Here is a 25,832-nt window from a genome sequence, read left to right on the forward strand (position 1 = left end):
ATCAAAGATCTAAACTTTTTTTGATTCTTGGATTATAGAGCAACCATACACAATTTATCCTGTAGTTAGATCTAGCCTAAAACCCCGAGAACGTTCGTGCACACAGTAGCACGTGGGCACTGGTTAAAATGCAGATTCCAATGGGCGCAGTCAGTCCAATATGGGGCCAGGAAGGTGCATCCGTACCAGGAAGCCAGATGGGGCATGGAGTGGGTTTGAAGACCCTTGTTCTAGAGAACAGAGAATGGACAAGCTGAAGAGGAACAAAGGACACATTCACTGGAGGGGGGTGGGGGGAGAGGAAGAGGCACTTGAAAGTTTCATTTCACTCCCAAACTGCATTCTACATAAATATTCCCCCTGAAATAACTTGAAAAACTTTATAAATCAGTGTTTCAGTTTTTTACTCTCCAAATGTTATACAATTCTTTAGCTAAAACAGGAGTAATGAGACAAAATGGTCCTGAAAAGTACAATAGAAAAATACTGTTGACTGGTTTATTTTCCCGAATGAGCAACAGACTATTTACAAATAAGCAGATCTCCAACAATGTGTATTAAAATGGCAAGTCTATTACTGTTTGAAATCTAAATGAAAAAGAAAATTTATTAAGGCACATTTGATCTGTGAGTTTTTAAAACAAACGAACTTTCTGGTGTAATGACAGATTTCACTTTTGTCCCCAAAACATGTGAGCACCAAAATTGTCAAAGAACACTTAATATTTAGTAAAACAGTAAGGAATGTAAAAATTGAGGAGGGAAAAGCATTTTCAAAAGGAAATCTTTGGAGATCAGTTTACTGCAAATAAAATAACACTAAACACACTCCTGATACACATAAATACTAATAGCTAAACAGGTACTTGAGAAATGGCCGAGCTCTAAACAATGGATATTAAATAAATTAAAGGTATTTCAGATACAAAGAATAAAACAAAACAGTAATTAAAGATTGAAACAGCCAACTCCACCAATGTAACACAGACAGGATGAACAAAACCAAAATACATTTTCCCCCAATGCTTTCATTAGGGTGGGTTTTTGTTTCTGTTTTAGCTTGTGTACATTAGATTTATTACAATAATTCTTCTTTGCCATTCCAAATATTAATAGTGTACCCTTTAAAGATGAGACAAAACAAAAAACAAAAAACCAAATCCTTCTTGGAATTTAATGCCAGGTCCATTAAGCCACACAAATTACGACGACAGCCATTCATCTTACTGTGCCTTTCTCCCCTTGCTTTTAAAACAACTCCGTGACCACAATGAACACAAGTTGGGGGAAAGAATCAACTTTGGAAAGCTCTCCCAACAATGATGATACAGCTTATTATCACATTTCCTTATTTTACAATTAGAACATGAAATGGCTTAAAAAAAAAAAATCGCCATTGAAAAAAAAAAAGACAAAAGGTCAAATCTGTGCAACATTACCAGTTACAACAAAACATGTACCAGAGTTACAGTGTTCTGTTACATTAATACTTTGCAGGAACGTTCATGTTTTCTACCATAGGACCACAGCAAAGGGGTCTGAAAAGAAACGCATAAAACACAACGAAACACGACAAGAAAGTTCTGTCCATCAGGTACATTTCAAGTCATTATCAAGCAGGCCTGCTACATGACGTTCAGCAAGAAAATGTGCTCAAAGGCAAACATGATCACATTTTTGTTCAAAAAGCTCAATCATCAAGGAGTCCTTTGTAAGAAAATCATGTGTAAAATATATCCTTGTATGGACTTCGAAAACGCATCATACAAAAAATTTTTGAAAAATAAATTAATTAAAAACGTCTCTTCCAGCAAAGCTGGACCTTAGGCTGTCCTCACTGAGCCACTGTTATTGCTGTTTTTACTGTAACTTGGGTCGTTTTTTTCCAGCCACATTTCAGCCAGCTGCTGTGTGGACCCATATGTGGATGCTTTGGACCCCAAGCACATTTTGTACTGTTTGGGATCAAGATTGGGATCACAAAAGACAGGATGGTGGACATGGACTACTCCCACTTCTTGGCTCCTAAATGTCTTCAAACCTGCCTGGACAACCTTGTTGAAAAGGTCCACATCCTCGAGCCCCCAACCCTGGATGGAAACATCAAAGCCGCCTACTCGGACAAGATCTCCCTTGTAAATGCAAGTAATGCCAAACCCATAGTTTCTCCAGAAGCCAGTTTTCTGAGTGAAGGCAAAATGGTTATCACTGGGAACTTTCCCACTATAAACAATCTTTGGATCGTACTGGCTAAAGATGATTGGAAAATATATCTGTTGGCCCAGAACTGTGTTTGCTCGACATCGTTGAAGGAATTCTGTAGTAAACACGAGGTCAACGTCACAGAAAAAGAGCAGAGACTCATTACTGAACTGGGAAGACCCTACTTCAAGGGCCAGAGCTCTTGAAAACTCTCCAGACACAGGCAAAATCTGCATGTCAGCTTTAGGGTACTTAATGCGATAATCTCTCATGAGTTCAACTTGTTTGGCCTTGTCAGGGTTCGAGTCAGAATTGAAAAGCAGAACCACGAGCTTGACGTTCTGATTGGGAATGAGACATGTCTTCTCGAAGTTTCCCATGAATCTCACGAACATGTCGAAACGCCCAGACAATGGAATCAATATATTTATCTTTTTCTCTTTGGGTTCTTTGTGCTCGTTCTTTGATCCAGGGAGCTGAAAGGGAACAAGTTTCTTCAGGGAATTTGAGAGAAAGGACAAGGATCCGGATTCCTGATTGATTTTGTTGGCCAATTCCTTTGCATCCAGTTCCTCATGCTCCACAAACTGGATCTTGCTGAAGGTCTGCTGTAAATATGCGTGTCGCCGGACGGGAACAGTCATTTTTTTCCCTTTGTGCTTTTTGTACAGAAGGAGCAGGTCCAGGATGTATTCGGCCCCATACATGGGGTTCACCCGGCGGTAGCCATACTGTATCTCCTTGAAGTCAATAATGCGTCCTCTGGTCTTGGCATTGGCATTGATCATCTCCATGACCTGCATGACAATGTCATCCAGGGCCTCCCTCTGAGCGGAGTCCATCCCTCTCCGAGGCGGCTGGCCCTCAGCCGCAGAATACAAGTATTTCCCAGTCAGAAACTCCCACTCCAGGATCTCCTCCCGCTGGCGGGGCTGAAACCTCATGAAGGAAGGTGGGATTCCCAGCTGGAGGTCTTCTTTGTGAATCTCCGTGTTGCTGTATCTGCCCATCAGGACGATCTCTCGGTGGAGCTGGATGGTGCGGTGGCGAAGCTCAGCTATCTTGCGGCTGAGCATGTAGCTGTGGAGCCGGTACTGGTAGGGTGGGTTTTTGTTGGGGTGCAGGGTGATGGCTCGGTGAATTTTACTATTATGGAGATCTCTAATGTACCCCTTTTTGTTCTGTTCGTAATTCTCATAAAAAAGCTGCTGCATCTGTTAAGGAAAAAAAAAAAAAGATGATGGCTAGGTTAGTATCACGTGACTCTGTCCCTCTAGTCTCGCATTTCCTTACACACCTGCAAAGTCTTCAAAAAAATCTAAATATTTGAAACCTTTCCAAATGAGCCACCACAGCATACCAGAAACCTTAGGTAAAGCCCAATCTCCAGCAGTCCGATGGGATGAAATGAGTAAGAAATATGAACTGCATCAAGAAATAAGCCTTCATCAATAACCAGAGTTGGCCAATATAATTCTGAAGGCAAACCGAATTTTAAGAAAGTTTTCCTATAGAAAAGGTGTAATCTTCAGATCACAGTCAGCATACCTGGAAGAGAATGTCACCCTGGGTCCCCACCAAGCCCATGTAAGGGACCCAAGAGCCGAGGTCCCCCCTCCTGAAGACTGGCCCCCAGTGGGAGCTGCTGCCCAGCTGGAAGAGCAGACCCTACAGCTACCCAGACACAGGAAGTGCCCGCATCAATGGTGTAAAGAGAAAAACTCCAGGAGCAGGACCTGACACAGGACTAACACTGCTTCCAGGGAGCTGAAGACAAGGAAAGGGGAGGAGGCCTGCCGTCTGGAAGGGCATGCTGCAGGCGAAGCCAAGGTTCTGCAAGGTCACTGGAAGTGAGCACTTTGACTTGCTTGTTCCTAGTGTCAAGTGCACCTCCCCACGGCCACTGTGCAGGCAGGAGAGGGTCTGCTCACTCAGCACCGGGGCTCCAGCACTGGCACAGGGCAGCCCACGGCGGGCTCAGAATGTCCAGCTAAAAGGCAGGCAACCCAAACGGGCCCATTATTCCACCAACTCGTCCCCTGTCCTGGGACACTGGCTTGGGGGGAGCAGGGGGGACAAAGGTTTGAGGTCCATCAGCCCAAATGCGGCATGTTCCTTAAGTCAGATAGAGAATATACTTAATTCCCCTGAACATCCGAGCAGTGAGATGATGAGTATCTACAAAGCCTTCTGGAACGAAGAATAAAAATCTGCAAAAATATTGAAGTTGGTATGTGATAAATTAGTCCTGTTTCATTTGTGGGTCATTTTGGGGTTTTGTTCATATTGCTAAATACTAACGCTTGATAGGGTGATATGTATGTGAACCAAGCAGTTTATGTGCCTTTGGAAAGTCTTTTTTCTTTTTTTTCTGAGACATGGCAATCAATGTAACAGTAAAATATGGGTTAGCATTTTTACATCCGGTTTTCTTCTTCGATATACTACAAACTACCAATAAATAAAGCCAATAAGAAAGAAAAAAAGGGGAAATACTTCCATAGAATGGTGACAGAGATAGAAACAGAGAGAGAAAGACAGAGAGGAAGAGGGGGCAAAGAATACAGGCCAGGTTCTGAGCAAGGCCTCCACCCACATTCACTCCCTCACTCAATTCTCAGGGAGCCACGAGTCTGGCAAATGCTGACCTTCTCAAACTCGGCCCTTTGCTCTCCTGGACGCCTGTGAGGTCCGTTTGCAGAGTAGGACTTAGCCTGGAATAAGACAACATCTCGGAAGTGCCCTGTTTCCAACTTTCTTCCCACAAGGTCTGTGATCAACATGTGACCTGGGTGCATGGGATCAGCCACTGAGGTAGTTCCCAAATTTTAAATTAATTAGAAAAAGCAGTCAGGTGTCAAAGAAGCTAGAAGGCAGGCAGAGTGTCCTGAACCCGGGAGAGCATCCCCGCTGTTGTGGTGTGCCAGGAGGCGCTGGGCGCACGCTGGGTGCTCCCTGACTGGCCTGCAGGGCCCCTCGTAGTTTTTGCTCCCAGGGGATAGCATACAACACAGGCACTCACTGATGTGCGACTTTACACACATCTTCTATCATTTACCAGGCAATGCGGGAGAGCAAAACTCTAATGCTGGACTCAAACGGCCAGAAGCAAGGCTGCAGTCCGGGATGTGCTTAGGGAAAGCAGGGCGTCTGGACTGCCCTTACCCCTGCGGGCCCCAACAGCAGCCCGGAGGCCCTTCCTCCAGTTATCTGAGTCCTGCCCCCCCCCCCTCCCCTGAGGATGCCAGCTGGGTGCGGGGGAGCTCCGGAAAGGACACAGCGGTGCCCCCACCACCATGGCAAAGGAATCAGCAATGGCCCAGGGCTCCATGCCTGAGGACTAGTAAAACAACTATTGTACGAGAGACGAAAGGCTATGTAATAATTTATATGTATTTGTTATGATGACATAGTATTTTCATTTTGTCCATTTAAAATTTTTAACAGTGGGCATGAAGAACCATAGCTTGTTTTAAAGGTCTCTCCATCTGCAAGAATGTAAACACAATGAACCATACAAGCTGCTTTCCAAAATTAGGTCAGAAGAGCCTGAAGCCGGTGATGCTCCTCGCCCCTCCGGCCCTTGCCCCTTGCAGACAGCTAGTGCTGCCCAGCCCACCTCTCCAGGGTCTCAGGCCTTCTCTTCTCTCTCCAGGCTGGGCTATGCCTCCTCAGGGCTTCCCAATGGGGCTCCCTGCAGAATTCTGTTCTCCTTCCCTCAGGGCCATTTTGACACAGTAGCAACAACGGTCTTAAAATACAAATCAGAGGCTTATGGCTAAAAATGAAGTCCTAGAACCCATATGATTCTTCCCAAATTATCTCTTCAAAGAGAAGAAAGAAGTAAGAAAGGAATAAACCCACAAGAACCAAGAGAATGGGAGAGGAAACACAGTAGGTAAGAGATGTCCCCAAATGCTGAGGACATGAAAAGGGAGCCAAGGAAGATGGCAGCTAACGGCCTGCTCTAAACGGTAAGCCAATGTGCCCTTCAGAACCCCAGGAAAGGTGCTGTGAAAGGCAGGGGTGAGGCCCAGTGCTGGACCCAGCAAAACCATAGGCACATGGAGGGAGGAGAGCGCTGGCAGATGTCCAGCATCTTCAAAGACATGCTCCAGGTTACTCTGGCATTTAGATGATGGGGGTGTTGCCCAAATTCATGTAGGACTGCCCACCAACTGTAACAGAATCGGGATGCGCGAGGAGCAAGTATTGGAGGTTTCTTAACACGGTCATCATTTACAGTAGTTGTTCCAGAAGAGATCTGTCTACAGGCTCCTTCCCTCACTCCTCTAGGACTTAGTTCACTGAACAGCTGGGCAGGGATGAAAGCAAGGCTGACAGCTGGAGGGAAATGAACGTCTAAAGAGCAGGGCTCCCAGCCCTTTCCTCAACTGGGTCTCAGAGCACTCACCCTCCACTCTCCATTCCCAGTAGGAGACTGGAAGAGTCTTTTCTGCATCAATTAAACATTCCCATAGATTATCTGGGGTCCTCCTGCAAAAGGGATCGCCCAAGGCCAGATCAGTACAGCTATGACACTAGTTTAAGGAATCTTGCCTACAGGGCTTTCAGTTAGCGTCTTCAATGCCTGAGTCTTCCTTGATCATCAACAGCCAGGGACCATCAGGCAGCTGAAGGAGGGTTCCAACAGGAAAGATGGAGACAGAACACAGAAACAAAAGACTGCCAGAAAGAGAAACAATGCAGTGAACAGAAGAGAAACTCAACAATGGAAACAAAAAACAAACCTGTAGCACATTCACACAGAAGACAAGGCACTCGTGCAACAAAAACTGAATACTGTAAAAAAAAAAAAAAAAAAAAAATCAGAAAAACCAAAAAAGCTCTTGAAAATAAACATAAAATAGCCAAAGAAAAAAAGGAGAGTTTGAGGATAAAGCTGAAGGACATCCCAGAAAAGAGAGATGAAAACAAAACCAGGAAACAGAAAAGCATTCATTCCAAAAAGAGAAAAGCACATGAGGGAGAGAGTAACAATACAGAAAATGGGCTCAGAATTAAAGACACAGTTGCTGAATTAAACCCCAACTACCTAGTACTAAGAGTACAAACTCGGAACACCACAGATAAAGCAATCTGAAAAACTTCCAAAGAGGAGGAAAAGGGCCATGTATAAATTAACCAGAAACTAGAGTGCTCTGTCCTGACTGGAAGAGAAAGACCAATGCCTTGTTAAAAGCAGGGGGGGAGTGAAAGTAATTCTCAATGGAGAATTCTCTTCCCAACCAAACGACCCATCAAGTAGGAGGGTAGAAGAGAGATTTTCAGACATTCAAGGACGGTTTTACCTCATACTCATTCCATGCCAGCTATGAAAGGATGTGCCCTTCTAGAGTGAGGGAATACATCTAGAAAGATGATCACATAGGATCCTGGAAACAAAAGGTACAACAGAGAAGAAAGCAAAGAGAGCCCCAGAAAGACAGTGCAAGTAAGCCCCATAAGAAGAGTGCAATGGACTGGATGTCTGCGGACTCCCAATTCACCCCAACTGACACGCTGAAGCGCTCTCAATGTGATGTTATCTGGAGGTGGCGCCTCTGGAAGGTGACTGAGTTTAGATGAAGTCATGAGGATGAGGCCCCTGCGGTGGGATGGGGGCCTGTGTAAGGGGGTGAAGGGACCAGAGCACTCAGTCCCCACCAAGACGGTACAAAAGAAAGCAGGTCTGTAAACCAGGCAGACGGTCGTCACCAGAACCTGACCATGCAGATACCTTCATCTCAGACCTCCAGCCTCCAGAACTGTGAGAAATACGTTTCTGCTGTTTAAACCACCCAGTTGACAGTGTTTTTGCTCTGGCAGCCAGGACAGACTTGAGACAAAGAGTTCTAGAGCAGACTGGGGGAACTGGTATCCAGACATTCACTGTATCTCCAGAGTCTGGCTCACACTGGACACAAGACGCTCAGCAGGTATTTGGTGAATTTATGATAAACAGGAAAGTCTTTACGCACAGCAGGTATCAAGATACTGTGGCATGATTTAATGCAGAAGAACACAGAAGCCGAGGGCTGACAGACATGAGATCCTCAGTAACTAACGATGAGGGATAAGCCTGAGGTCTCTCTGGCTAGAATATATTTTGGAATGTAAAAATCAGCAGTGTATCTTGAGGAAAAATAAGCACCCTTCCAGACAAAGGATGTAGTTGTTATTTGTCCTTTACTCCCTAGAAAACTGAGTCCATGACTACACATTTTATTCTTGGCTATCAAAACCCTATGCATGGAGAGTGATCTCCAAAGGGAGTCCTCTGTGCAGTGCATGGTCTGCTGCACATGACTGCTGCTTCTTACAAGCTCACCAGGACATCACATCCCCGAACACTTTCAGGACTACATTTCTCAATATCTTTTAGAGGCCGTCTGCGGCTATGACTTTCATAGTGTCGGACGTCTCGGCAAGCTTCACCCGAAACAGAGTATGTGTGCTAAAGGCATAAACACAAAGAAAATTCTTGACATTTGACTAACGGGCTTATGGAAGCCTTAAAATCCCCAGGAACGATTACAGACTGAGAATGCGAACTTAGAGGAAAGTTGTAGGTATCTTCTGACTAACCTCTAAAAATCCGAATGAAAGGAATGTTATGTTATATCCTTTATTCTTTTTTTTTTTTTTTAATTTTTTTTTTCAACGTTTACTTTTGGGACAGAGAGAGACAGAGCATGAACGGGGGAGGGGCAGAGAGAGAGGGAGACACAGAATCGTAAACAGGCTCCAGGCTCTGAGCCATCAGCCCAGAGCCCGACGCGGGGCCCGAACTCACGGACCGCGAGATTGTGACCTGGCTGAAGTCGGACACCCAACCGACTGCGCCACCCAGGCGCCCCATATTCTTTTTTTTTAATGAAATCTTTTACAAGACAGAGATCGCATGAGCGTGTGTGTTCGGGGGAACAGCACTTATTTTGTTACAAATGAGGCCAAGTCTATGCCCAGACTAGCTCGTGCTCTCCCCTCCTTTATCACCCCCAAAGGATTTACTTAGCACACTAATATTACTACAAAATAAACATTTTAGACAAAGAAGCCACCCACCTGACAGACTGGATGGAAAAGACACCTGCTATGATCCTAAGAAAAATCTAAATAAATAGCTCCTTGTCTAAAAGAGCAAATGTGGACATAAGTACTTTACAGGTGAGCAGACAGAATGTCTACAGGTGAGGCCATGCACCTCCACAGAAGGGTACTGATGCTGATACTAAGACCCTGCCCAAATCGGCTTCTAGTGGCACCTTCTGTTCATTCAGCACATTTAACAAATGCCATCAACTTCTATACAAAGCCTTATTACAAAATGGCTTCGGAGGAAAGGTAAGGAAAAAGGTTGTGAGTGCGCAACACCACCCCCCTCCATCTATCCCCTTCCACTTTTACCCCGTCACCTTTTCCACCTGTTCACATCAAGTGATCTTAGTGCTTTTGGATCTCATGTCTGCCTTTGTAGTATTTTAGGCATTTGCTTTTGCTCTGGGGATCCCTTGCGAAGTTCTCCTCAAATTATCTTTGTTTTTATCTTCACTAGTTCCTAGTTTCGTGCTGTCATTTGGGTTTTGCCTTTAAAGATGCCTGGTTGCATTTAAGAATGCTGCAGGTGAGATGAAATCAAGCCATTTTGCTCTGGGGCACTTGAATGAGGAACAGTTGGATCATTAAGGTGAACATCTGTACCTTCTATTATGCATTGTCCCTCTTCTCCTCAAATTATGGCTAATGTGCTGTTCACTACAATGTTCCCCACTAAGCAGATAAGAGGCAGGTACCATTTAATTTCTGGACTCCAGGCAATTGCCTAGATTCAACAGGAATGAAGTCCTCTACCTTTAAGAGGTATAATTACGTGACTAAAGTAAGTGTTTAGCAATTTAGTGGTAATAGAAATAAACTACTATTTATCTGTGAGAAAGTTCAGAATGTAACAATTTAAAATAAACATTCAGAAATAAGACTATATGGAGACATTTATCGCTTTTATGCTACTAGTGAGTTGTAAGACCTTGGAGGAGTCACTTGAATTTGTTGGGTCTCAAAGTTTTCTCGTTTATTGAATGTCTATATCGTACTAAAGGTTCCTTCAGTGTGAAGAATTCTAAGATGGGATCTACGTGCTAGTTTCATAACCAATCACACAGGATTCTAAAGTCATGCTGTGATGTTCTACCCATCCATCCTGATATGGTTGAAGATACAGCATTAGAAACGTTACAAGATTCTACCTTCACGGAGTCAAACTGTTTGGAGCATTAAAAGATACCACTACATCCCAGTTAACTGCTTCCGTCTTATAAAAGCAAACCTCCAATTCTTTTTTTTTTTTTTTTTAACGGTTACTTACTTACTTACTTATTTGGGGGGGGGGGCGGTGCGAGGAAGGGGCAGAGTTAAAGAGACAGAGAATCTTAAGCAGTCTCCACGCTCAGTGCAAAGCCCAACATGGGACTCAGTCTTACAACCATGAGATCATGCCATGAGCCGAAATCAAGAGTCAGAGGCTTAACTGACTGAGCCATCCAGGGGCCCTGCAAACCTCCAATTCTGCTATAAAAATAGTTAAGGATAGGAGATTCATAACAGGTCATTGTAGTAATTCCATGCGGAAACAAATATGTAGTTTGTTTGTTACAAAGCATTCAAATTTAAATTTTAAGAAAACTTCATTATTATGTAGTACAGTTCAATAATCTGTCACTTGGCACATTCCTTCCAAGAATATTACATAATGGGAAGTTAAAAAGTACTGCAGGAGAAAACACAAATCTGGCATTCAGGTTTCTTTTATAATCACAAGGTCATTTCTTGCATAAAAAACAAGGAAGAAAGCCTTTTTAAAACACATACAGCACCACTGATGGTTTAATTTCCAGTGTCCATAATACAGCTCTTAAGCTTTGTTCTAAAAAGTGTCCCCATAACCTTGGACTCCGGAAAAGCCATCTCCTGTACTGTGAGATGTTTCAGAACTGTGACTCATTCTATGGTAAATCTGAGAGGGGCTAACAAATATCAAGGTCACGCTATTCCCAGGAACTTCTAGCCCAGCTGGGAACACCCATCAACTACCCACATCTAATCTTCAGTTAACAAATACCGACTGCTACAGTCTTCATTAGCAAATGTCCTTGGCATCCTCTGCAAGGAAGGCCAACATTCTCATTAAGTCACGGTTCTCCCCATTAACTGTTTACATTAGTGTCCATCATTAAATATGTATTTCAGCTGCATCAACAGACTATCACTGCTCCAGATCGATGGATATTTCTTCATTCTGATTTATGCAGCATTTCAATTCTTTGCAGAGAATTTTTCTTATCCTTTTCTGCTGAAAAACGTTTCAAAGAAAATATGGGTTGCCTAAATGTCAGGAGATCATAACTGGTAATAGTTTCAAAATCATCTCACCCACAGTTTTAAATATTTAAATTAGCATTCTCATATACCTATAGGTAGGGTTTTTCCAGAGAATTTACTGGCTGAAGCAGGACCTTTAGAGATGAAAGAGAAAATCTGTTAATAAATTAGGCCAAGATCACTGGCGTAAACTGGCCTGTCCATGGCTCTCGGGACATATGGTCACTCCACATGCCCCTCTTAGGTCTCTCTCCTAATGCGTTTGTATAGGCTTTGCCAATTTGCATTCAATTAATAAGTTCAAGGATTAGGTGCTTTGTATTTTAAAGAGTTCATTTAAAAAAGCAAATTTTTTCATGGGAATTATGCTGGGCCTCTAGTGGTAAAAAAAAAAAAAAAAAAAGAAAGAAAAAAGAAAAATAGTAAGAGCTGTATGTTTGTGTCTTGATCCATTAGTGCCAAAATCTGAAATCTAAATACCTTTTTGAGAAGTCTGACGCATTTCAAAAGACCTGAGAACTCAGCTTGGCAAACTATTATGAAAACTGTCCGTAGTAAAGTAATACTTCTATATAAAACAATAAGCAAAGTGATCAAACTGAAATCAATAGAGTGTGCGGGTGAACATTTCGTGGTTTGAATAGTCAACAGCGGCAGTGGAAAGAGAACGCCTTTATCTGCAGTCAGAAAACTATCTAAACTTCCATCTCTGCTCTTTACTAACGTTTGACCTGTGGGAGTCAATTAAGCTTTCCAGGCACTGCTTTTCCCCACCCCACCCCCACCCCCTACCATAGATAAAGAAGCAAATGTGGCAGCATTATGAAGAATGAATGTATGCACAATTATCTTCAAAAGAACAAAGTCTTGCGCAAATGTGGCACCAAATACTTACTGAACACATTAAAGGCACCCTCCGAGGCAGGGAAAATCTAAAAGGTCAAGTACAAAGAAAAGATAAGCTTGCACACAAAGATAAAGCACACAGTGGGCAGCACTACCACCTGGGCCCTCAGCCTGCTCTTACGGGAAGTGTATGAAGGGCTCTCCCTCTGTATAGGTGTTTCTCTAAAACCTGACTCACAGCAGGTGCCCGGGTCCAGTCACCGTTGGCCACCAGCTGGCCACCACATACGCGTCCCCTCACAGTGCTCCTTCCTAACGCTAGTCCCTTTGTGGCCACATATAGCTCTCACCCTGGAGCAAATAACCATAGGAAAAGCAACTTAAGCTATAGCCTAAGGGATCGCCAAAAAACAAACAAAAACAGAAATAAAACTAAAAACAATCTTACGGGGCAATATTGGGGAAGTGCACCAGGTTAGGGAAGTTGGAGGACAGGGACACATAGGAACACAGGCCCAGTGGGTTCAGATCTGATTTTTTTTACAGAAAAGGTAGAAATATGGCTATTTTTGTATAAGTTTCCTACTTTTTATTTTTTCTATGTTTGTTTATTTTTGAAAGAGAGAGAGAAAGAGTGTGAGTAGGGGAGAGGCAGAGAGAGAGAGACAGAATCTGAAGCAGGCTCCAGGCTCTGAGCTGTCAGCACAGAGCCTGACATGAGACTCAAGTCGGATGCTCAACCAACTGAGCCACCTAGGTGCCCATAAAGTTTCCTAATTTTTAAATGTTAGCCACCAATTCAAATTTTAGAATGAGAGACAGAGAAATATGAGCCCAAATGAACCCATTTGTATGGGTTCATTGTATGAGCCCATTTGTATGGGTTCACTGTATAAGCCCATTTGTATCCCAAATGTGGCATACAAGTTCATTTCCTTCTAGGATTTTTTGAAGTCAAGATTCCTGATTTGTTGTGGAATCTCATTCTAAATAAAGACATTTTAAGCCATTTTAACTTGCCACATTTATCAAGTAATATCTTATACACACACACACACACACACACACACACACACACACACACACCCCTAAAGATCCAAGCAGGCTTTGAATGATGAAGGTCCAGGAGCACCTGGGTGGCACAGCCGGTTAAGCATCTGACTTCGGCTCAGGATTGAACTCACACTCTCTCTCTCTCTAAAAAATAAAGATTAAAACACATTTTTTTTTAATGATGAAAGTCTAATGAGTTAGGACAACCCAGTGGAGTTGCAGTCACAAGACGAGGCCACCAGAGGAGGGCAGCAAGGCCAGTGGAGGGGGAGCAAGAGCACAGCCCAATTCCTGTTCACTCCAGCCTTTTGAAAGTACAGCTTCTGCTTGAGAACCTGATGGTAGATATCATGGCTTTGTTTCACACATTCAATTCAGTATTTCTGTCACACGGTGGTGAGGGAGTCTGCATGGGGACTCCCAGGCTTAATAATCCTGCAATTAACCCCATGTAAATCTGAGAAGGGGCTCTCACTCTGCAATTACAAAGGGTTGAGTTCCTACAGTTGTCTTTAAGAAATGGGGAAAGGGGAAGGAAAGGGAGTGTTTCCGGGGGAAGGGGGGAGCTCTTAAATTCTACAGTATCAGATTTCTAGAGAAGTGATACAAATAAACATTTTCTAAACATAGGCAACCAACAAAGGAGCAAAGGCAATATACGCTGAAGCAAAGATAGTCTTTTCAGCAAATGTTGCCAGAGCAACTTAACACTCACAAGAAAAAACAAACAAACAAAAATCAATCTGGACATCGACTTTACACCCTTCACAGAAATTAACTAAAGACAGACCACAGACCTGAATGTAAAAACACAAAACTATAAAAGTCCTTGGAGATAACAGGAGGCAACACAGAGAACCCTGGGTATGGAGATGACGTTTTAATACAGCACCAAAGGTGATCCATGAGAGGAATAATTGAGGAGCCGGACTTCATCAAAATTAAAAAACCTCTCTGCAAAAGGCAATGTCAAAAGAATGAGAAGAAAATCCAGAGGCTGGGAGAAAATGTTTGCAAAAAACATATCTGATAAAGGACAAGTGTCCAAAATATACAAAGAACTTTCAAAACTCCCCAAAGAAGATATGCAGATGACCAATAAGCATGTGAAAAGGTGTTTAACATCGTATGACATTAGAGAAATGCAAAATAAAATGAGATACCACCACAGACCTATTAAAATGGACAAAATCCAAAATACTGGTAACATCAACTGCTGGCAAGCATATGGATCAATAGACCCTCTCATGGGGCGTCTCGGTGGCTCAGGTTTTGGCTCAGGTCATGATCTCATGGTTTCGTGAGTTTGAGCCCCACATTAGGCTCTGTGCTGACGATGCGGACCCTCTTAGAATTCTCTCTCTCCCTCACTCTCTAACCCCCTCCTCCGCTCATGCTGTCTTTGTCTCTCTCAAAATAAATAAATAAAACTTAAAAAATAAAAAATAAAAAAATATAGGATCTCTCGTTCATGGATAGTGGGAACACAAAATGGCACAGCCTCTAAAGACATTTGGCAGTTTCTTACAAAATTAAACGTACCCTTAACTGTTAGATCTAGCAATTACATTCCTTGGTATTTAACCAACTGAATCGAAAACTTACGTCCACACAAAAAAAGCTGCACACAGGTGTAGCAGCTTTAGTCATAAATTCCCAAACCTGCAGTCAACCAGTGTGTCCTTCAAGCAGGTGAATGAATAAACTGTGGTACATCCAGGCAACGGAAAGTTATTCAGCAATAAAAAGAAATGAGCTATCAAGCCACGGAAAGACACAGAGGAAGCTCTAATGTGTATCATTAAGCAAAAGAAGCCAATCTGAAAAGGCCACTACATACTGTGCAATTCCAACTATGGGACATCCTGGAAAAGGCAAAACCATGGAGACAATAAAAGGATCAGTGGTTGCCAAGAGTTAGGGGAGAGGGGGTGCACAGAGGATTTTTAGGGAAGTGACACTACTCAGTATGATACTACAATGGTGAGAGAATGCACAACATCAAGAGGGAACTCTAAGGTAAACTAGGGACTGGGTTATTATGATGTGTCAGTGCAGGCCCACCGACTGTAACAAATGTATCATTCTGTGGGGGTGCTGATGACGCGATCGTGGGGTTGGGGGAGAGACGGGTATATGGGAACACTACAGTCCGCTCAACTTCCCTTTAAACCTCAACTGCTCTAAAAAATAGTGACTTAATTTTTTAAAAACTCACAGGCAACCTAGTAGGAAAAAAAAATCCTCAAACTATGTTTTATGTTAATAAAAGTAGATTCCAGGGGAAGATAGTCAATCCTTTTTCTCTGACTTGTTATTTATAATCAATTCTTTTGTTCTTCCCTTCCACTCATTAGTCTACTCCCTGCTCTAAGCAAAACAAACCCTTTAGAGGAATATATAAAATACTCTAGGATTCAGATCCTTGTGGAAAGAGATATGTGGAAACAAAATCCAAGTGATTAACAATTCACAATGAGTTAAGATTTTTTGGTCTTTGAAGACAGCAAACTAGAAAGCCCTATACAAAAAGAAGAGTTTTTTTTTTTTTTTTGAGTATTTGAACATCTCATTAGTGTACCTCCTGCCCTCCCTTCCTCCCCCCACACGCACACACTCATTTTAATCCTTACAATTTTAAACCCCTTAAGGGCAAAACCTACTTTTGCTCTAGGTGCCTAACACAAGCAGTTGCGCAATAAGCACTGGCTGAATAAATGAATGGGTGGATGTTATTTCTCCTACTTTACAAATGAGGACAAAAAAGACTAATCACTTAACACTGTAAGTGGCTCCAGGCGATATTTCAACATTGCAATGACAGAGAAGCACCTTACCCAACGGAAGAGGTGACACTTTAGGAAAGAGAAGCCACATCGTACCACATGTGCCAGGCAAAGCTACCCCTGTCCTCAAGCCAACCCTGCCCCTCACATTCCCAGGCAGACCGTCCAGGGCTCGGTGGGCAGACCAGTCAAAGGCGAGACACACACTCAGCCCACCCCTGCCCCCTCCCTGGCCCCCGCTTCCCCAACTCCCAACAGATACGGCAACAGGACCTCAGAAGACAGCTCCTGAACGTGTAGATTCTGTCCTCAGAGACATGAAAGAGGAAAAGCATCCTTGAGAGAGGATCTTCTAGGGGCACCTGGGGGCCTCAGTCAGTTAAGCGTCTGACTTTGGCTCAGGTCGTCATCTCACGGTTTGAGAGTTTGAGCCCCGCATCGGGGCTCAGCCTGCTATGGGTCCTCTGTTCCCTTGTCTCTCTCTGCCCCTCCCCTGCTCGCTCGCTCTCTCTCTCTCTCTCTCTCTCTCTCAAAAAAAAAAAAAAATCGATCTAGAATTTTCAAAAATCTCACTTAGGGCCCCCTAGCTGCTCCGCCAGACTGAAGTTCCTTGAAGGCAGACCTCGCCCACTATTTCTGCAGCTCCAGCACAGAGCAGAGCCTGGCATGGGACACAATCCCTTAATAAACACTGACCCAAAGGAGAAAAGGTAAACAGCGGAGAATTTTAGTGTACTGAGCACATAATCATCCTACACTTCTAAAATAACCTACCCGACTTCTAAAATAACCTACCCGACTTCCAAAACCATCAACAGAACCTTTCTGTTAGTTACATGTTAGGCAACACGTTTGAACTGAAAGCGTGTCCTTTGACCCTTCAGAGGTACTTGATTTTTTTTTTTAATCCTTATAACCTAATGGAAGTTGAACAGTTTATGATTTTAGAACATGGATAAGCAACACCTCTCAGAAGCTCCACGGGCACTTCCCATGCACTCACTCGTTCAAGCCTATGACGTGGTGCGATTATTATCCACATTTTCAAATCAGGAGATTCGAGCTGCCCAGTGCCCCACTGTCCCAGCTGCCCGGAGGGCTATTTCATGACAGCTCGGGGGCTCTCCTGCAGGCACTGCTCTGGGCACAGGGCACACACAATGGCCAGGCAGGTCCTGTCCTGCAGCTCACACTCCAGGGCTGGGGCAGGCAGGTAACTCAAGAGAGGAGACTGGAGCCCTGAGGAAATACAGAGGGTGGGGAGGCAGGGGACAGGGGAGTGGCGGGTAGGGGCAGGCCTCTGTGGCAGGGGGAAATGTGAGCAGTGACCTGACAGAAGCGAGGGGGAGGGAAGAGTTCCAAAGCACCGTGGGTCAAAGACTAGACAATATGTGGTACTCCCTCTAGAACATTCATTTCTTCGGCAAGTATGACTGACATACTCTGTGCAAGGGCCACACTATGGGGCAAATAGCAGGAACCGTGGCCAGGACACCGGCCTGAAGGTCCACCCAGGAGCTCTCCAGACACAGTGCCAAGTCCCCTCCCAACCTGCCCGTCCCTCTGTGCCAGCCCTTCCATGCTCACAGCAAGGCTCATGCATGTGTGCAGTGGGGCCAAGCAGAAGTCTGGGGTTTAGGTAACGGAGTGAGTGTCGGGGGGAGGTATCTTAATGGTATAATCAATAAGGAAGGCTTAAAAGCTACCCCAAACTTTCTGAACAAGTATGTAAACTCCATGGAACCAAATTGTGGCCAGATGAAGCATCAAAGCAAGCAAGAGTCAAAAAGTCCCCTATTTAATGTGCACACAACACAAACATTCCTGGGGCAAAGGAAGATCTGGTGAGGACAGTACCAATCTCCTACACCAAGATGACGGGGACCTTCACTTTCTAAGAAAACCCGCTCTCTAGGCAAAGGTAGGATCATTTTGACTCTGTGAGCAGACAGACTGAGTATCCACAATGGGGGTGTTGGGGTGGTGGGGGGGGCAGAGGAGGAGGAACCATTCAGCACGGATTTCCACACCTCTCTCTCTCCACCCACTTCCTCCCTCACTTATGGGCAGCCGCCCACTGCCCCATGGTAGTGTTCAGCAGTAAAGCCATTACTGGTAATGGTAGTGAAGTGATCTTTACCATAGAAAAAAAGAAAAGAAAGCCATTCCTAAAGATAAGAACGGGCAACTGGTTTTATTACTGACATTTATTTACACATGGGCCTCCAGCACTCTAGGCTGAAGGCAAACAGAATGAAAAAGTTCACTCAAGGTAACGCTATCTCAACTAATTCAATGATTTACTCTCCTGCTTCTTCCTTGCCCTGTTCATGTGGACACATTTTACAGGGGCACCTCAGCAAGAAACAGTGGAGCAGGGTAACACTTTAAAGTACTCTATTTTGAAATGAAACATTTTCACTACAGCACTTTAGATGAGAATGTCTTAACTGTGCTTTGAAGTCTGTGGCCAATACAACTATCTAGCCATCATTCTTGCCCTTAGAGTGAGTCCTTGTTTTCTATCTAATATTCTGCACCATTAAATAACTAACAATCCGGTGCTAGGAAGAGAAGGGGAGATTTGATTCTACACGCCAAAGGCAGTGGTGTTTCGTCAGTCACACCCAGAACTTTCCACTCCTGCTGGAAACACTGCACACGCACGTCTCCAAGTCCCTGCACACTCAGACTTTCAAATTTTGCCTCTATTTCTAAATCAAACAGCAACCTCTGACTCTGTGTGCACATGTGTTGGCTGGGGGAAAGGCGAGACCGTGAGAGCTGTGACAGGTAGGGGTGGAAGATAACCACTGGTTGCTCTGAAAAGTCAAAATTCTATTTTCTTAATTTTAATGTTTATTTATTTTTGAGAGAGAGAAAGAGTGTGAGAGGGCGAGGGGCTGAGACAGTGGGAGACACAGAATCCGAAGCAGGCTCCAGGCTCCGAGCTGTCAGCAGAGTCCGATGCGGGGCTCAAACCCACCATGAGATCTTGACCTGAGCCGAAGTAGGACATTTAACTGACGGAGGCACCAGGCACCCCTCAAATTTCTATTTTCAAAAGGACACTTCTGAAAAGGATGACAAAAAGATCTCATCTACTTCTTTGCTCAAAGTTTCGATCAGATTCTACAACATGTATGTTATAACAAAGATCAAGTACAACGAAATAAAGGGGGATTTCACAAATGAAGTGTAGTCTTACAAAGAGCATTTACTGTCTACACTGCAAGCCATGTGATTTTTATTTATTTATTTTTAAATTTTTTTTAATGTTTATTTATTTTTGAGACAGAGACAGACAGAGCATGAATGGGGGAGGGGCAGAGAGAGAGGGAGACACAGGATCGGAAGCAGGCTCCAGGCTCTGGGCCATCAGCCCAGAGCCCGACGCGGGGCTCGAACTCACGAACCGTGAGATCGTGACCTGAGCCGAAGTCGGACGCTCAACTGACTGAGCCACCCAGCCACCCCGCCATGTGATTTTTAAAATGCCATCTTGTAGAAATACTCAAATCACATGATTACTATTTTTAAATCTTTTTTTATTGTTATGAAACAATATGCATTCATTATAAAATGCTGAAAAGAGGGAGAATCACAAACCTACTCTGGGGACATCTGACAAATATTCATTCTAATGTACATACTCACATATAAGGTAACAAAACCAAATACATTCTGCAAGCTATACAGTATGTATATACTTATAAGTACATTCTATTGGAGTAGTAATTCTACTTCTGAACATTTATTTTCCTGATATAGTTAACAACACTAACTCCTAACTAAAATCAAGCGATTCTTTTTTTTTTTTTTTCAACATTTATTTATTTTTGGGAGAGAGACAGAGCATGAACGGGGGAGGGGCAGAGAGAGAGGGAGACACAGAATCGGAAACAGGCTCCAGGCTCTGAGCCATCAGCCCAGAGCCTGACGCGGGGCTCGAACTCACAGACCGCGAGATCGTGACCTGGCTGAAGTCGGACGCCTAACCGACTGCGCCACCCAGGCGCCCCGTAAGCGATTCTGCTATTTGTCAAATCAGGACCTTTGAACCAAAGAAAAAGAAACACTAAAATTATAAGCCACAAGAAAAGCAAACATGTCATAGACGTGAGCAAACTTACAGGGTAACGTAAAGGAATAAATCATATGTCAAATGAAGGGGAGAAGTACAAATTTTTTTCACAAAAGCGGTAAGGGACAATAACCAAAGAATTCCACATAGGTTCAAATTCAAGTTGCACATTATCTTTTTTTTTTTTTTTTTTAAGTAGGCTCCAGGCCTAATGTGGAGCCCAATGAGGGGCCTGAACTCATGACCTTAAGATCAAGACCTGAGGTGAGATCAAGAGTCCAACACAACCATCTGAGCCACCCAGGCACCTCTAGTTGCACATTATCTTGACCCAAGTAAGTCAACATAAATCATCTATAAATATACAAAGTAGATGTGTCTGTGAAATAAGCATACTCTAAATAAACAATGTATCACTCATCAAACCCTGTAAGTATGAACTGCACTGGAAGAAATGAAAACCTCTTTCTTTACAAGCCTCCTGGTCAGGAATTTTCTGGTGTCCCATACTGATGTGAAGTCCGGGTGTCAGACATTACTGTGCCATTGCAAAGTGGGGAGAGGTTTAATATACAACCCCTGTTCACTGGTTGAAACCAGGAAAACTCAAGAGAGGTAAAATAAAACAAGAATTCTATTCTTACTACCTGGCCATAACCACTGTTACTATCTTAGGGTCCAATTGATGTCAAAATAAATTTAAATGTGAATGCCCTGGTTTCTTCAAATGCATTGGTCTAACATGCTAAAATGTTACACTGGGTGTATGAAAGCTTAGCAGTTCACAATGAACTATAGGCATACTCCTAGAATACAAAGGAGCAATTCATGTTTACGTTTAATTATTTTATTCTTTGTTTTACCTTAAAAGTATGTAACTAAGTAAATACTGAAGAATCATAAACTTTATTTTCTTCCTAAAGAAGGTAGTGTTAATCCAATTAGAGATTTTCCTTAAATTATTGACGAATTTGACTGCAAGCCCATTAATTACATTCCTTCTTTAAACATCAGGTTAAGCTTTGATAACTACCAGTAAGGCATTTCCACATTCCCCAGATGCAAATTTAATCACGAATGCATCCCCAGTCTCCATGTTATGGAAAGGATAAAGCTAAAAGCGACATAATATAAATTTAAAAGAAAACACCTTAAGGGAAACTTTCCATTTGGACTGATTTGATGGTTTCATTCTATATTTTGAAAATATCCCCAGGTCTTTATACCCTTACTATTACAGCCGGAATGATTTTCTAGAAGAGAAAAATTTAGGCAAAGTATCTATGGACATCCCAAATGGTGGCATTTATACAAAGTTAAATTATAAGAGCGTCATATAAAACAAACAGTTCCTAACAGGCAATGATTCTTGCCAATGGAAATCCTTGGGAGAAGCCTATTTCCTATTTAGACCCATAATTAGGTGCGTTTTCACCTAAAAGTTAAAAATTAAATTGTACTCCACAATTGTATTTCTTCAACGTCTGACCTGGGTACACTGCCATGATTTCTAAAAGTGATATTTAGGCGCCTGGGTGGCGCAGTCGGTTAAGCGTCCGACTTCAGCCAGGTCACGATCTCGCGGTCTGTGAGTTCGAGCCCCGCGTCGGGCTCTGGGCTGATGGCTCAGAGCCTGGAGCCTGTTTCCGATTCTGTGTCTCCCTCTCTCTCTGCCCCTCCCCTGTTCATGCTCTGTCTCTCTCTGTCCCAAAAATAAATAAACGTTGAAAAAAAAAATTAAAAAAAAATAAAAAATAAAAAAAAATAAAAAAATAAAAGTGATATTCAGACGCCTTGCACTTGCAACCTGAGAAACTCAATCCACAAATCCACCAGAGAGGAAAGGCTACTCTGGATATAAAGATTCACTACAGGATGTAAAGACTGCTTTCAATTGTATGGCAATGACTGTGACCTGACTGCCAGCATCTGTCCTCCCTTCCTTCGTGGGGACAGACGGTGGCCTGGCTCCAGCCGCCTGCCCCATCTAGTTAGGTGTGGCCACACACCCGAGTTCTCTCCCGCAAGTGTGAATGGAAGCGATGTGCTCCCCTTCCAGCTGGTGCCTCCTTAGGGCCTGGCTCTGTGTCCCCAGGCTCTTGTCCCCTCCTGTGGCTCTTGTACCCACAGCCTCAGCCTCGTAACCACACGGTTGAGGAGGATGCCGCAGGCGATGGCAGGGAAGCAAAAGGAGAACCTGGGTCCCTAAATGACCGTAAGGAACAGAGTCCCAGTATCCTGGAATGCCTACCTCCCAGCTCCACTGCATTCCTCAGGTGTCTGTTACAGTGTTTAGCCCTTTTGTAGTCATAGAAGTTATAAATTTGCCTACATATTAAACACATGAGCCGATGAACAAACTACGATTTAAATCCAACTCTGCAAAATGACACCTCACAAAAAAAGCAGGACAACTATTATTTTCTGAGTAGTATTTTACATATTATTTCACATAACTTCATGCCAGCCTTCAGTACAGGTGACCCAAGAGCAGCATAGGTCTACTGACACACTGATTTTTTTCAATCAGTATAGAACAGTCCTGCAAATGTATTTTCTCTTCTTTATGATTTTCCTAACATTTTCTGTCCTCTAGCTTACCTTACTGTTATGAATACAGTACATAGTATATATACAAAATGTGTTAATTGACTTTGTTACTGGTAAAGCTTCTGATCAAAAACAGGGTACTAACAGTTAAGTTCTGGGGGAGTTAAAAGTTATACACAGGTTTTTGACTGAAGGTGGATTTCTGACCGTTAGGGCACTCCTAACCCCCAGCACTGTTCAAGGGTCAACTGGATTATTCCCATTTTACAGAGCAGAAAAAGAACTTTGAGAAACGGGCCAAACCGACAAGGCAACAGAGTAACAGCAGAGTCAAACACCCAAACACTCAGGTCTGCAACCAGAGCAGAGGTTGGCCAACGTGGCCCCGGGGCCACAATCTCAAAGTGGCCTGCCGCTTGTTGGAAGTTTTACTGGAACACGCTTTGTGCATTTGCTTAGCAGCTGTCTCTGGCTGCTTCTGTCGAGACCGAGACCTTATGTGCCACCAACACCTAAAATACTTACTGTCTGGCCCTTGACAGAAAAAGCCCGCTGACCCCCGATCTAGGGCCACTCACCACCACTGTGCCTCCTTGAATAGAGGCAGGCCAGCATGTGCAGACTTGGCCTAAACAACACGCCTGTTCCCACCTGTGCTATTCTCCCCACGTGGTTCACCGTCCCGTCTCCTTGCTCTCTGCTCCCTGACCCCACGCCCACCTGTCTTGACCGGTGTCAGGTTGTATCTCGCCAACACACCATGTCACGCCTGTGCAAGTCAACGCCTCTGTGTTCCTACTTTTTCAGTGCTAACAGAACTCATTCCAAAAAAGTACTTTCGAAGTCAAAATCTTATAAGAGTTGTTCAAAAACAAACATATTTGATTCAAGCTAAATTAAAAACCTGAAAGCAATAGCACCAGAAGCAGAAAACACAATGAATCAAATTCTGCATGCCTTATACTTTGTGGTATACATTCATTCTACTTCGGTTTTGTGCATAAAAGGCAGTTTCAAGAAACTAAAAACAGACACAGCACTCCTCAAAATAGAACCCTCAAAGACCACGAACCAGCAGAGTGTGCTCATTTTATGCCTACTTCTGACCAGCTTTTCAGCTGCGTCAGCAACTGGATATGAATGAGTCACAAAAGCTCTCGGAAGCATCACTGTGAATAAGGTACAAGAAAGTGCTTCACACACAATTCGTTTCAAACGACAAATATTTTGTGAATGCCCACTGTATGCCAGGCAAAGCTGTACTGTTATCCGATACTCTACAGGACGAGTAAATATTTTTAATTTCAACTACTCATCATCACCACTCAGGTGACAATCTAGGATGAGTAAGACAACATATTTTCACCAGTTGGAGTCATTTCATGAGCCAGCTTACCTTGAAAATTCTTTTTTGATTTTCATTTTTACGAGTTTCAAGGTAAAAAAAGAGAGAGAGAGAGAGAGACAGAGAGGGAGGAAGGGAGAGACAATGACCAAAGAACGAATACTAGCTATAAACAAAATTAGGGTCTACCGTGCTGTAACACTCAATGTTCGGTATGATGCCCACGAGGCGCTGAGAAGCCAGGGCCTGCTCTGTGTCACAGACTGGTTGACCTTAAGCAAATCTGTTTAACTGTGAAATGAGGGGGCTAAACATGATAGTCCCTTTCTGGGTTACAATTTAGAGCAAATTAATAGTATGGACAAGTTTAAGAAGGATCATGCAAAGCCTGCTCTCCAGTCCAATAAAAACGGACAAGCTGCAGGTGATCAAACTCTGGGAAATGCAGCCCCTGGGTCTTACCGTTGCATTCACCCTCGTGCAGCCCTCGTGCAGCCCATCAGCTAAGCTCTGACCCTCCTCTTTCCTCACCTGGCTGCAGTAGAAACCTCCTGTCTTCCCTGCCCCCTGCCTTACCTTCCTCTAAGCCTGCTGGGTGGTCTTTCAAATACAGAACTCTGGTCATGTTGCCTGCTTGCTGAACTGCTTGCTGGGAATAACTGACTCCATCAAAAGAACCTCTCTGCGTAATCCCTAGGTCCCCTCACATTCCAGCTACGTCCAACAGGCCCAATTCTGTGGCAGCCTGTGGCTGGGCCAGCAGGTTTCCACTCTCTATGCAAGCCAATCTCCAGGCCTGGTCAGCCTCCCCAGGACTCATCTTTCCCTGAGCCCGGGGCTGTGGGCCCCAAAGGGCCTGTGTACTTTCTGTCACAATACCCCACTGCTCTCCCAGGATCTCCCAGATGTGCCTACAAGACTGTGTGTGTGTCAGGAGAGCCAATGAGATATAGGAGACCAATCTCCTTTATTCTTCTTACAGAGCAATGATTCTCCAACAGGGGCACATGGCAGAACCATGTGGGATTCTAATGCACATCCCTGGCAAAACCCACCACATAAAGAATATAAGGAGGCAAGTGTCTGCACAAAGGGACCTCGGGAAGAGTTGCCTATTCTTCCCCCCTTGTCCCCTTCTATGAATATCAACATGGAGGGGCTCTCGCAGAAAGGACTACCTCTCAAATCCTACGGAACAAGGGAGGACAAATGGACAGACTAGGAAGCACTGCATAAATGCCTAAGAAAGGGTTCAAAGTTGATCTCCAGCCTCCACTCTTAATGTCCTTGGAGGCTAACCTGCTACACTCAGGGAGTGGAGAAGAGGGCTCCTTCCCAGAACACTGGACAAATGGGGAGGGCAGCAGGAAGGCACCAAGTCAAAGGAGCTAAGTCTCAGCTGAAGGCTACAGCTGTGAGTCACGGAATGGAGAGATTACAAAAGGTTACAAGGACCAGCAGCAGGAAAGAAATACAGACAGGCGTTCCCTGGCAGCTCTGGTGGCCCTGGGCTGGTAGGGACTGGCCTTTTCTTTTGATTTGAGGGACATATTCTCTCAGGGAGACCAGGCTAACCAGTTGAAAA

The 25,832-nt window shown here is 43.8% G+C and overlaps 1 protein-coding gene across 1 annotated transcript in view; it reads right to left on the bottom strand.

Moving 5' to 3' along the window:
* Nucleotides 1-387: 387 nt before the first annotated feature.
* Nucleotides 388-25,832, bottom strand: part of CHSY1 (chondroitin sulfate synthase 1) — a 71,174-nt gene continuing 45,729 nt past the window's right edge. The window contains exon 3 of the mRNA XM_043554807.1: nucleotides 388-3,416. Coding sequence (XP_043410742.1) covers nucleotides 1,824-3,416 — 1,593 coding nt within the window. The 3' untranslated portion in view covers nucleotides 388-1,823. The remainder of the gene's footprint in view (nucleotides 3,417-25,832) is intronic.

This window comes from Prionailurus bengalensis, chromosome B3 (genome assembly GCF_016509475.1).
Source record: "Prionailurus bengalensis isolate Pbe53 chromosome B3, Fcat_Pben_1.1_paternal_pri, whole genome shotgun sequence".
Taxonomy (NCBI): domain Eukaryota; kingdom Metazoa; phylum Chordata; class Mammalia; order Carnivora; family Felidae; genus Prionailurus; species Prionailurus bengalensis.